The 12,653-nt window shown below is 35.3% G+C and overlaps 1 protein-coding gene across 3 annotated transcripts in view; it reads right to left on the bottom strand.

Moving 5' to 3' along the window:
* Window positions 1–12,653, bottom strand: part of LOC138175909 (SRSF protein kinase 2) — a 99,982-nt gene that overhangs the window by 71,758 nt on the left and 15,571 nt on the right. For all 3 annotated transcript variants that reach the window (XM_069106575.1, XM_069106573.1, XM_069106574.1), the window contains exons 2-5: window positions 4,951–5,059; window positions 4,084–4,171; window positions 3,566–3,653; window positions 1,164–1,270 (exon numbers count right to left, since the gene is read on the bottom strand). In XM_069106575.1, the coding sequence (XP_068962676.1) occupies window positions 1,164–1,270; window positions 3,566–3,653; window positions 4,084–4,171; window positions 4,951–4,955 (288 nt within the window). In that variant the 5' untranslated portion in view covers window positions 4,956–5,059. The remainder of the gene's footprint in view (window positions 1–1,163; window positions 1,271–3,565; window positions 3,654–4,083; window positions 4,172–4,950; window positions 5,060–12,653) is intronic.

A 12,653-nucleotide genomic window follows, 5' to 3' on the forward strand; every position in this document is an offset into this window, starting at 1 on the left:
TTTTAGATACCATATATTAACAAAAATTTGAATTCAAAATTTTTCTGAAAAATTTCTTTCATCTTTTCCTCACTCTTTTCATATCATTTGCCCCCCAAAATAGATTATCTGCTCGTCTGTACTTTTATCTAGGAAATACCGTATATACTATTATATACTATACTATATTATCTGGGCTAAATCATGAGTTGACCATATTTGCATTTTTCTTAATTTAGTTTTATATCATGCAATTAATAGTTAAAAATTCAATTCAATTATCTTTTTTGAAAAAAGTTCATACCCCATATAAGTCATGGTCTCTACCTACATACAACTTAGAGTTATTAACCATGTAAATTTCTAAATCTGAGAATTCCCTTCCAAACTAGTATTTTAATAGGTCAGCTGATAAAATAAATATCAAGTTTCAGATGTAATTAAATCATTTTTAGGCCACTCTTGTTTCCCTTCAAATGTACTCAGAACTATTTATATGAAACTTATCAGCCTTCTCAATGGTATTTTACTAATGAAAACATTAGGACAGTGAACAAATTATCCAATGAGTTAACATCACCCTTATTATTTAGCTTAAGATCGAGTTCAATATGCATAAAGAAATCTATACAGATATGCAACAGTTTCAATACACGGAAACAGAAATAACACTATCCCATTAAGAACTCATCTAATATTAAATAAGAGATCACCAACAGTAGTAAAGTCCTACTTAGATGAAGGTGAATCTGGGATCCAAAGGTTACACTAGCAGAGTATAACCTCTGGGAGGCTTTACCAAGCTAAAGAGGCTTAGAGTACTGGTTCAGTTAGAGACTGTATGTCTATCATCTTAGAATGAGCCACATTAAATTCAGGGAAGCTTAGAATCAAAGGAAGGGCCATCAAATTTTATTTTGGTCAAAGCAACTTCTCAAATTGTCTATAAAGCTGTGATACAGTTCCAATATGTATGTAAGGAAGAAGTACCCATATGAAAACATAGACCCTTGATGTACTAAAGTAAGAGATTACAATATATTCAATTGCATGAGAGTATGCATGTATGCTTATTTGTATAATGTGCAAGTATGTATGTGTATATATTAAAAAATTTTAAAAACCAACTAACTTTGAACCAGTTATAATTAAAATATACATAACTGGGTAGGGGAAAATATTACCTGTCGAATTATACTTTTTACACAACGGATGGGAAGACCTTGGTAGTTTGATTTGATTATCCACTTTAGGAGGTGATGGCCAAGTACTTCAAAGACCATACAAACATCTAGCATATGGTTAAGGAAAGTGTACAAAGTATCATAATGGTAGATACACAAATACAGACAAGGAAAAAATAAAATGTTATAAAAATTGCAAGCAAAAAATCAGTACTTTGAAAATATTGTATACCTTAGGAATATGAAGTATTCCATTACCTTATCCCATTTTCCTTTTCTGTCAATTTTGTTAATGGGAGGAGGGGAAAGAGCATTTAACAATACAGAGGTCTGAAAGAAAAGGGCCATTGAAATAATTTTCACCTACAGGTAACTAAATGGGGCAATTGACCAGGTTACCTATTTATTAATTCACTAGGTTTTTTGTTATTGTTTTTTTAATTCAATTTTTAATTTATTAATTTGTTTGTTTCCTTTTAGTTTACAGGATTCAATTCCACAATTCCTTGAATTTCACATTTTGTCCTCCTCCTTCCCCTCCCCCCCATGGCGTCTTATAATCAAATATAGGATCTGTAAATACTTTCACATTATACAATGGTCAGGTTATAAGGATGGATTGTACCAGCTGGAATGAAAAATGGTAAAGAGGACATAAAATCAAATAAGAGAACGAAAAAGATCAGGTATTTTGCTTCCACCTGGATATAAATTTAGTTCTTTCTAGTTCTTTCTCTGGATGCACGTTTTTCTCTCCGGTTTTTTGTTATTGTTGTTGTTGAAGAGGCATGCTCAATTTTTTAGACTTCTCCATTCTTTCATCTAAGGACTAGTTTAGCTACATCTCACAAACTTTGGCATACTGTTTCATTGTATTTTTTAAAAAATGTAATCATTTTTTCTAAGATATGTTCTTTGCTATAGCACCTGATCAATTTTTATAAGAGGTATAGTGCAATGGAGAAAAATAATTATATTCCTTAATGTTCAGAATTTTTAAAAAAAGGTTTCACTGCATCTAGTATTGCTAACATTCTGTTCAAGTTTAATTTCTCTTCTTTATGTTTCTATCATATCTAAATGTGAAAGATATGGTGAATATAACAATAAATTACATCTTCCTATCTAGGTCATCTTTTATTTATTTATATTTTTCTTTAAGTACTTAGGTGCTATGTAATTCAGTGCATTTTTATTTAATATTGTGATTGATCTATGGTGCCTTTAAGCCTAATGTAGCTTCTATGTTTGTCTCTCCTGACTCTACTTAATTTACCATTGCCTTGCCTGAGAACATGATTGCCACTCTTGATTTCTGTATTCAACTGAGGCAAAATTAGTTCTTTACAAACCCTCTATTCTTACCTTTAATTAATCTTTGTTTTTAATGTGCTTTTTAGATTCAGCAAATTGATGAGTTTTGCTTACTAAACTCTTGCTCTATTCTGAAGTTTCCTCAACTGCAAAAAAGGGAGAATAATAGCACTCACTTCCCAGGATTGCTATGAGGATCAAATCACATTTTTGTATTGTGCTTAGAACAGTGCCTGGTACATAGCAGGAGCTTAACAAATGTTTGTTCCCCAACCATTCTGCTGTATGAGCAAGTTCAGTACATTAATGTTCTAAGTCATGATTATTATATTTGTTTTTTCCTTTCCTCACAGAATCACAGATTACAAGTTCCTTGAAGGTAGACCTTGTTTTATTTTTGCCTTTGTTCCCCAGCACCAAGCACAATAGCTGGTATGGCTGACACTCAATAAATACTTACTGACTGAATGATCAGAGATTTAGAGATAGAAGAAAGAACAAATTTCTTCTAGTTCAACATCCCCTCCTCCCCCCCCCCTTTTTTTTTTACAGATGAGGAAATTGTAGAGGCAAATAACTTCTCATAGTCACACAGTAAGAAGCACAGCTTTTATCAGGGGTGTGGAGGAATATTTTTGTAATCAACCATTGTCTATATTTTCTTTGCTTCATGCAATCTTGCCTTCCTCTCATGCCAATCCTCCTCCCAAATGCCCTATTACTCCTCCAGCTAAGATACCACTCATCTTCTCAATTCTAACCTAGTACCCTATTTTATTCTACTTCTATTAATGACACTATTTTAACTTCCTTTGCTTTGCCCAGACAAAAGTATGGGTCGTTTTCCTCTTCGTTTATTTCTTACCTCTAAATAACATGGACTACCCAAATACCCACCACTGATGTCAATACTGCAATAGGTGAAAAGAATGGGAGACTATGGATTATCTACTAAATCCATCCTGGGAATGACATATTTTACTTTTAATGACAGAACAATAAAACTGCTTCATAGTCATATAGAAAGAGTACAACAATCTCACTTCTCTCTATCCATCATGCAGGGACGGATATCTTCAAAAGGATACGTATGCCATTCATGCCTGAAATTTTGAAGTCATCAATTAACTGTACAACCATGTCTTTGTTTGGGTCACTTGGGTCACTTTCACGAACCTAAAGGGGAAAAAAAAGTATGAAAACACTCTTGAGAGAATAACTCTAAATTAATCCTAATTTTCCTAGCAAAATTATGTTTTGTTTTTTCTTTTTGTTTCATTTATTTATTTTTTTAAAGCAATTGGGGTTAAGTAACTTGCTCAAGGTTACACGGCCAGGTGTTTCTGGGTGGGTGCGAAGTATATGAGCCCAGATTCGATCCCCAGGTCATCCCAACACTGGGGCCAGTGATCTTACTTGCTGTGCTACCTGGCCACCCCCGAGAGTATGTTTTAAGTAATGATATTTTAATAAAAACTGATTTCAAAATTATGAAAAACAAATTCTAGGTTAATATTAGTGTTGCTAATAAAATACATTTAAAAAAATCAAGTTTTGATGCCATTAATTTTCCCTGTCATTGAGATAAACTTTTAACAATACTTACACATTTGAGCAATTTTATTTCATCCAAGGCTGTCTCTGTATAATGCTGGGCACTTTTCACAACCTTCATTGCCACAAATCTTTTTCCCCTGGAAAAGAAAAATATATATATATGCATATACATATATATGTATTCTGTTTTTAGAATAAGAAATTATAATATCAGGAATAAAATTATTTAAGAAGAAGAATTCAAAACTTCCCCCCAGAGAGATTTATTTTAAAAATCAGTATTTGGAAAAGGTTTTCTTAACATTTTCTCCCTCACTGCAGATCTTTCAGCAAAACCTGCCTGACTACTTGCCGAAGAATACTGTAGAGAGGATTCCTGTACAGGTATAGGTTAGATTTCTGAGATCCCACCTTCCTTCCCTGATGTTCTGTGAAATCTGTGAATATATCACAAGACAATTTAACCTTCAGGTACTGAATACTGTCTTGTAAACTTCAACTAACAAGCTTCCTATGCTCCATGACAAAAATGTCAATTTTTTTAAAAAAAGAATATGGAATTCCAAAGTGATTTTAATTCTTTTTTATTTTTTTTGGAAGGGAGAAGGCAAGGCAATGGGGGTTCAGTGATTTGCCCAAGGTCCCACATCTAGTAAGTGTCAAATGCCTGAGGCCAGATTTTAACTCAGGTCCTGATTTCAGGGCCAGTGCTCTATTCACTGGGCCACCTAGCTGCTCCATGATTTTAATTCTCGAAAACTTCTCTAGTCAAAGACCAAAAACTGTGAGGCAACAATATGAAGCAATTTATGTAAAAAACATATAGGTTTGCCCTTCAGCAATCTCCACTTAGTAAGACAGATTAATATATTTAAATTAGAACTCCAAATACACACAGAAAAAATATAGATCTTACTGCATATCCCAGCATAGCCAGACCGTAGAGAAGTGTCCCCATCCTAGCTTTCTAATAACATGGTAGCGGCCATTGAAAAGGTCTCCGATTTTCACTGGATGGTAGCCACCTTTTTATGAAAAGAAAATTTTTTTTCTATTAAGTTAGGAAAGAAAAACAAAAGTTTCTTATTCCTATTACCTTCAGCATCTGATATACTGTAATAAAATATAACATGAAAATTATTAAACAATTTAGTAATTTTCAAGAAAATTTAAGCTTGTTTTTTTAAACCACAAAAGCCTTTTCTTAGCTAAACAAAGTTCTTTACCTACTTTCTGCTTTCTCATCATCCCATTCTATTGAGGCAAAGATACACCCATTTATGAACACAGGGAAACAACTCACATCATGATAACAGCCCAATTTTATATTGGAAATTAATATTTACAAAGCATTTTTCTCATAATAATATTGCAAAACTGCACAAGGATTATTATTTTTTTACAAATTGATTGATACATTTTAAAAGTAGACACTTAACAACAAATGTCCAAATTCCTTCCAGAGAGGAGAATGATTATCAATTATTAATAGAAAGGATGTTGCTAGTCCTTTAACTTTTGGGAGAATGGCATAAATATTGTCATTTGTATCTGACAAAAGTATCTATAATGATTTTCATTTCATTGCTATAGTTATTATGCATACTGTACTTTTAGAAATGTTTTCTTCCAGTAGTACATATAAATCTTCCCATGTTTCTCTGAATTATTCATATTCTTAATTTCTTAAAGCAAATTTCCTTTACATTTTTATTTGGTAATTTATTTATATATTCCACAATTATTGGGAAAACACTTCCAACTTTCTTTCCAAATAAATTGGCTCATGTAAGAGTCTTTTCTTGCTGTCAATAACTTCATTGAACTATAGTTCCAGGAGTTATTATCCCAATTTTATGACAATGGAACCTGTGTTTCAAAAAGTACAAATACCTGACCAATCCACTCTGCCAGTGAATGGCCAAGGCAAAATGGAAATCAAGTCTTAGTCAATCAATTAGCAAGTATTTATTAAGCACCTACTATATGTGGAACACTATACTAGGCATACAAAGACAGAAATTAAATAGTCCCTGTCCTCAAGCAACTTACATTCTATTGAGAGAAAAAATATGTACTCACAGAGGTAAAAAACATACAAATTAAGGAAAGATCTTGTGTCAGAGGTGGCACTTGAGCTGATTTTTAAGGAGGGTAGGGATGTGAGAGCAAGGAAGGAAGGGAAGGAAGGAAAGGTAGAGGAGAGAAAGGGAAAGGGGAAGAAGAGAGGATGAAGTCAGGGTGGAATCAAGGCAAAAAGGAATTCTGATTGGAAATAGAATTTGCAAGTCAGCCACTGTGACTGGGTCATCAAGTATGTGAAGCACTTTTAATGTCAACTAGAGGAGTTTGCATTTTAGTCTAGAAGCAATAGGGGGCCACTACAGTTTCCTCAGTAGGGTAGTAAAATTCTCTTAGTTATGCAGCTGAAGGCAAAGGTAGAAGATCTACTGTGCTAAGAGCTAACATTTATATTCAAATAACCTAATAGTATTTCCCCTTTAACAGAAATTCTTATTCTAATTTTTCTTAGTTTATTTAGGTAATTATTAGGTAATACATTAATATGACAGTAGAATTATTCCCTGTAGTGATTCACAGTATCCTAGCCAAGGGTGGGGAACTTGCAGCCTCAAGGCCACAGGTTTCCCACCCCTGTACCTAGTTTATCATCTCTAGGTATTTATATATTCTCTGTCAATTTAATTCAGTACAAAAAATATTTATCAAGCATCTACTATGTTTCAAGGCACTGTGATAAGGCCATAGTTCTTCTTCCAAACCCTTCCCCTTGACACTGTCATGTACCTTCCAGTTTATGAACAAATATCTTCTTAGGAATAGTGAAAATAAAAGCTTATTGACATGTTGAAAGTATAAAAAAAAATCGGAAAAGCTGGAAGTGTAATATAAAGGATTGTAGGTATGGAATCTCACTTAAATCTGTGTATAAGAGGATTGAAAAGTGAAGGAACTGTGACTACAAACACCATTAGAACTCTTCAATGACTCCTAGGGTAACCTTTTGAGAAATATTACACAAGGAGGAGCATTTAAATAGTGTTGTTTCACCTCAGTTTGAATAACTGGTTTTATTTAGTTTCTTCATTGATAAAAATTTAGGAAACACCTGTAGTATCTAAATCATAGGCTTATTATGAAAAAAAGTACTTTAAAACTGTAAAGCATCATAAAAATGTGTGGTAGTACTATTATATTTATCATATATTCCCCAGGAAATACAACAAGAATAATTCATTCATAAGCATTTATTAAGTAGCTATTAAGTACAAGGCAATGATTGGCAGGCTGACAATATAAAAACAAACAAGAAATAGTCCTTTGTCCATAAAGACCTCACATTCTACTGGAAAGAACATAAATACACATTAGTATACACAAAATACAAAGTAATTTTCTATAGGAAGAGGAAGGCAATAACAACTAGGTGATTAAGAATGGTTTTGTGTAAGAATGGCATTTTAACTAAGCCTTGAAGAAAGCTAGAGATTCCAAGAGGAAGTGAAGTGGGAGGATATTTGAGGCATAAAGAACAGCCTCTACAGAGGCACAGGAACAGGAGATGATGGAACAACCATATAGGGAAGAACAAACAGGATATGTGGAAAATAACATGGTAGTAATTGCCTTCATAATTCTTTTGTGAAAAGTGTAATGGCACTCATTTCCTATCATGATTATAATCCCAAAATTCCACTTTAGATCATAGTTTAGAGTCAGAAAAGGCCTCAGAAGTCATCTAGTTGATCCCACAGTTGGGGAAACTGAAGTCAAGAAATTATTTGATTTGCCCAAGGTGACACTTATATCCTGTTGCTGCTATGCTTTTCACATTTAAATATTGATTTTGATCAAGGGAGATAATTCTACACAAGCATTAGTTCCTTTCTTAGTGTTCTCCACCCCTAACCTCTGCATCTCTTTGGCTAGGGTCTATCACCAAGTGTTCATTCAGCAGAATGACCAGCAATGAAGAGATTATTCCATGACATGAACTAAGTAAACAAAAGGAGAGTGTTTTAAGGGACTAACAGAATGTTGTCAAGATCTTTAAAAATCCTGCAAAAACTCAGTTCTACCACAATCTAATTAAAGCATTCAAGTATATTGACCTGCATAGTACCTGAACTTGGTACCCAATGTACCCATGGCACCCAATCCACCTCTCTTCTGAAGTTCACTATCACTGTAAAGGACATCTACTATCTTGGTTCTGTCCACTTTGCTCTGCATCAGCTCCATATAACTTTTCCCAAGTTTCTCTGAAACTATCCCTTTAATTATTTTTATAGCCTAATTATATTCTATTACACACATATACCAAAATTTGTTCAGCCACTCCCCAATTGATGGACACCCCTCTTAGCTTACAATTCTTTGTCAACCACAAAAAGAGGTGCCAAAAATATTTTTAATACATAAGATTTTCTAACCAAAAAATAAATAAGAAGTCAAAAATTGAATAGAATTTTAGAAAAGATGCATATGATAGTTACCAGGAGAGAACTGAATGAGAATAGAAAGGAATACACCATTTTTTCCAGGGGTACATAGTATCTTTACAAAGACTGATCATATATTAGGGCATAAAAATTTTATAGCTAAAAGCAGAAATATTAAATGCTTCCTTTTCAGACCACAAAGCAATAAAATTATATTTAATAAAAGACCACTGAAATATAGGAAAAAAAACTAACTGGAGACTAAACAACCTAATCTTAAAGAGTGAATAGGTTAAAGAACAAATAATATAATCAATAATTTCATTAAAGAGAATGACAATAAAAAGACAACATATCAAAACTTATGGGATACAGAAAAAGCAGTAATCAGAGGAAAATGTATATCTCTAATGCTTACATCAATAAAATAGAGAAAGAGGAGACCACTTAATTGGGTATGTAATTTTAAAAATTGAAAAAGAACAAATTAAAAATCACCAATTAAACACTAAATTGGAAATCCTAAAAATAAACAGTGAAATTCATAAAACTGTGTGTAAGAAAACCATTGAACTAATAAAGCTAGAAGGTAGTATTATAAAAAAAAAAACAGTAAAATAAACCACTGGTTAATATGACTAAAAAGAGAGAAGGTAAACAAATCACTAGTACTAAAAATGAAAAGGGTGAATACACCACTAAAGAAGATAAAATAAAAGCAATTATAAGGAGATATTTGCCAAATTATATGCCAATAAATTTAACAATTTAAGTGAAATGGAAGAATAGTTAGGAAAATATAAACTGCCTAGATTAGCAGAAAAGGAAATAGAATATCTAAATAGACCTATTTTAAAAAAGAAATTGAACAGGCCATAAATGAGTCTTCCACCAGGACCAGATAGATTTACAAGTGAATTCTATCAAATATTTAAAGACAAACTAATTTTAAGATAAAATAAATTATTTGGAATAATAGGCAAAGAAGAGTTCCTATCAAAACTCCTTTTATGAAACAAATACCTGAACAAGAAAGAATAAAAACAGAGAAAGAAAATTAGAGACCAACTTTAAAAAAAATCCAAGAAAAACAAGATTATGAACAGAAAGTCAACCAATTAGAAATGGCACCTTGAAAATTACAATTGGGCAAGGCAAAGCCAGCAAAGTTATAAGAGATCAAGAAGTAATTAAACAAAATATGAAGAATGAAAAAACAGAAGACAAAGTGAAATATTTTATAAGAAAAACAATATCTGAGGAGGCGGAGTAGAAGCACGACCCTCCCGCAGCTCCGGCTTCCACCCTCCCCAATCCATGTAAAAAGGGGACTCTAAACAAACTTTGGAGCTGCAGAACCCACAAAATGACACAGAGAGGCTAACCTCCCACTGAGAACAGCCCCGCAGGCCGGCAGGAATCGGCCAGCACAGCGCTCTGGGAGCTGAGACCAGCACCACGCCAAGGCTTTAACCCCAGGGCGGGCCTGACCAGCCGCCAGCCAGAGGGACTCCAGATCAGCAGCAGCTGTGGCTGTTTCCAGATTTATCAATACACAGATGCGAAGGACAAGGTGAGAGGCCAGTGCAGTCTGGACTTTGGGACCCAGTAAGTGGGAGTGCGTGGCTTTTACCTCCGGTACAGCCAGCCAGCGCCACTTGGCGGCTTCAGCTCCTGGCCTGCAGAGTGTAGGGGGACCAAGCACCAGTCTGAGGGTTAATCGCTCTTGCTTTAACCTGCTTGGATCTGGATTGCAGTCTAGGGTGGAGGTCCTGGGGTGTGTGTCCAGCTTTCCAGAGTGTGTGGAGACCTCAGAGAGGGCACCCATCTAATACCTCCGGCAGCTGAGAAAACCCCAGCGTTTGGGACAAAAACTCCCCTGTCTGGTGGCAGAGTCCTACTGTGGCAAAAAAGCCCCAAAGTCAAATCATTGAGTGGCAAAATGAGCAGGCAAAGGAAACAAAGCAGACAGAAGATTCCAACATTACATTCCTATTTTGGGGATAAGAAGGAGCAAGGCATGGAACAGGAGGAAATCAGTGAAGTCAGAACTCCTGCACCAAAAGCTTCAAAGGAAAATACAAGCTGGTTACAGGCCATAGAGGACCTTAAGAAGCAGATAAGAGAAGTGGAGGAAAAATTGGGAAGAGAAATGAGAACAATGCAAGAAAATTATGAAATGAGAGTCAACAGCCTGACTGAAGAAAATAATACCTTAAAAAACAGACTGACTCAAATGGCAAAGGAGGCTCAAAAAGGCAATGAGGAGAAGAATGCCTTAAAAAGTCGAATTTGCCAGATGGAAAAAGAATCTCAAAAGCTCACTGAGGAGAATCATTGCTTCAGAATTAGATTGGAGCAAATGGAAGCTAATGACTTTATGAGAAATCAAGATGCTGTTAAACAGATCCAAACAAATGAAAGAATAGAAGGCAATGTGAAATGTCTCATGGGAAAAACCACTCACCTGGAAAATAGATCCAGGAGAGATAATTTAAAAATTATTGGACTGCCTGAGAGCCATGACCAAAGTAAGAGCCTGGAAAGCATCCTCCAGGAAGTTCTCAAAGAAAACTGCCCTGATGTTTTAGAACGAGAGGGCAAAATAGAGGTTGAAAGAATCCACCGATCACCTCCTGAAAAAGATCCCAAAAAGAAAACTCCTAGGAATATTATAGCCAGGTTCCAGAATTCCCAGATTAAGGAGAGAATATTACAAGCAGCCAGGAAGAAACAATTTGAATATTGTGGAAACACAATCAGGATAACCCAGGATCTGGCAGCTTCTACACTGAGGGATCGAAGGGCCTGGAATGTGATATTCCGGAGGTCAAGGGAGCTGGGATTAAAACCAAGAGTCACCTACCCAGCAAAACTGAGTATCATGTTTCAGGGGAAAATATGGTCATTCAGTGGAATACAGGACTTTCAAGCATTCTTGCTGAAAAAACCAGAGTTGAATAGAAAATATGACATTCAGATACAAGAAGCAAGAGAAGCATTTGAAGGTAAACAGGGAAAAGAAATCATAAGGAACTTATCAAAGTTGAACTATTTTTTTTTTTTAAAGCAATCGGGGTTGAGTGGCTTGCTTAGGGTTACACGGCCGGTTGTTGTTTCTGGGTGTGGTGCTGGGTGTCTGGGCCCGGATTTGATCCGGGTCGTCCCGGCACTAGGGCTGGTGCTCTTGCTTGCTAAGCCAGCTGGCCAAAGTTGAACTATTAACATTCCTACATGGAAAAACAATAATTGTAACTTATGAAACTTTTCTCAGTAGTTGAAGGGATTAGAGATATATATGTGTATGTATATATATATATATATATATATGTCTTTATATGAGGGTATGTGGGCATATGAATACATATGTGAATGTGTGTATATACGTTTACAGGTATACATAGATAGAGGGCACGAGACCAATTTAACAGGAAGGGATGATACTTAAAAGGTGAAATTAAGAGGTTAGAGGAATATAATGAGAGGAGATGGGGAGAGACAGAGTGGGGCAACTATCTCATACAGAAGAGGCAAGGGAAAATGGTTACAATGGAGGGGAAGACAAAAGGGAATGGGTCAACCTTATTCCTATTGAATCTGGCTTGAGGAGGGAGGGAAATACACACTGAATAGGGGATCTCACCCTCCAGAATAGGGGGGGAAGGGGATGTGAGGGGGGATGATGGAAGGGAGGGCAGGCTGGGGGGGAGGGAAGTTGGAAGAACCCACTTTTGAAAAGGGACAGGATCAAAGTAGAGAATAGAACAAGTGGGAGGTGGGATAGGAGGGAGGGAAATATAGTCAGTCTTTTACAATACATCTACTATGTTATTGTTTTGCATTAGCCGCACATGTACAACCTATACTGAACTGCTTGTCTCCCCAGTGGGTGTGGGTGGCAGGGGGGGAAGGGAATGAATCTGGAATTGAAAGTTTTAAAATCAAATATTCAAATATATGTATATATATATATGTGTGTGTGTGTGTGTGTATATATATATATATTATTATTAATACCATCTTACATGTTATTAAGGGAAAAAAATGTACACAGGCACTGAGGCATAGAAATCCACTGGAAAAGTTTAAACGGGTATGGGAGAAAATATGGGAGAGAGCAGATTGGAGGTGGGGATATTCTGTGGGACTGCTGTTT

This window comes from Petaurus breviceps, unplaced genomic scaffold (assembly GCF_028583685.1).
Source record: "Petaurus breviceps papuanus isolate PSGF00001 unplaced genomic scaffold, PetGlider_PUasm1.0 79, whole genome shotgun sequence".
Classification (NCBI taxonomy): domain Eukaryota; kingdom Metazoa; phylum Chordata; class Mammalia; order Diprotodontia; family Petauridae; genus Petaurus; species Petaurus breviceps.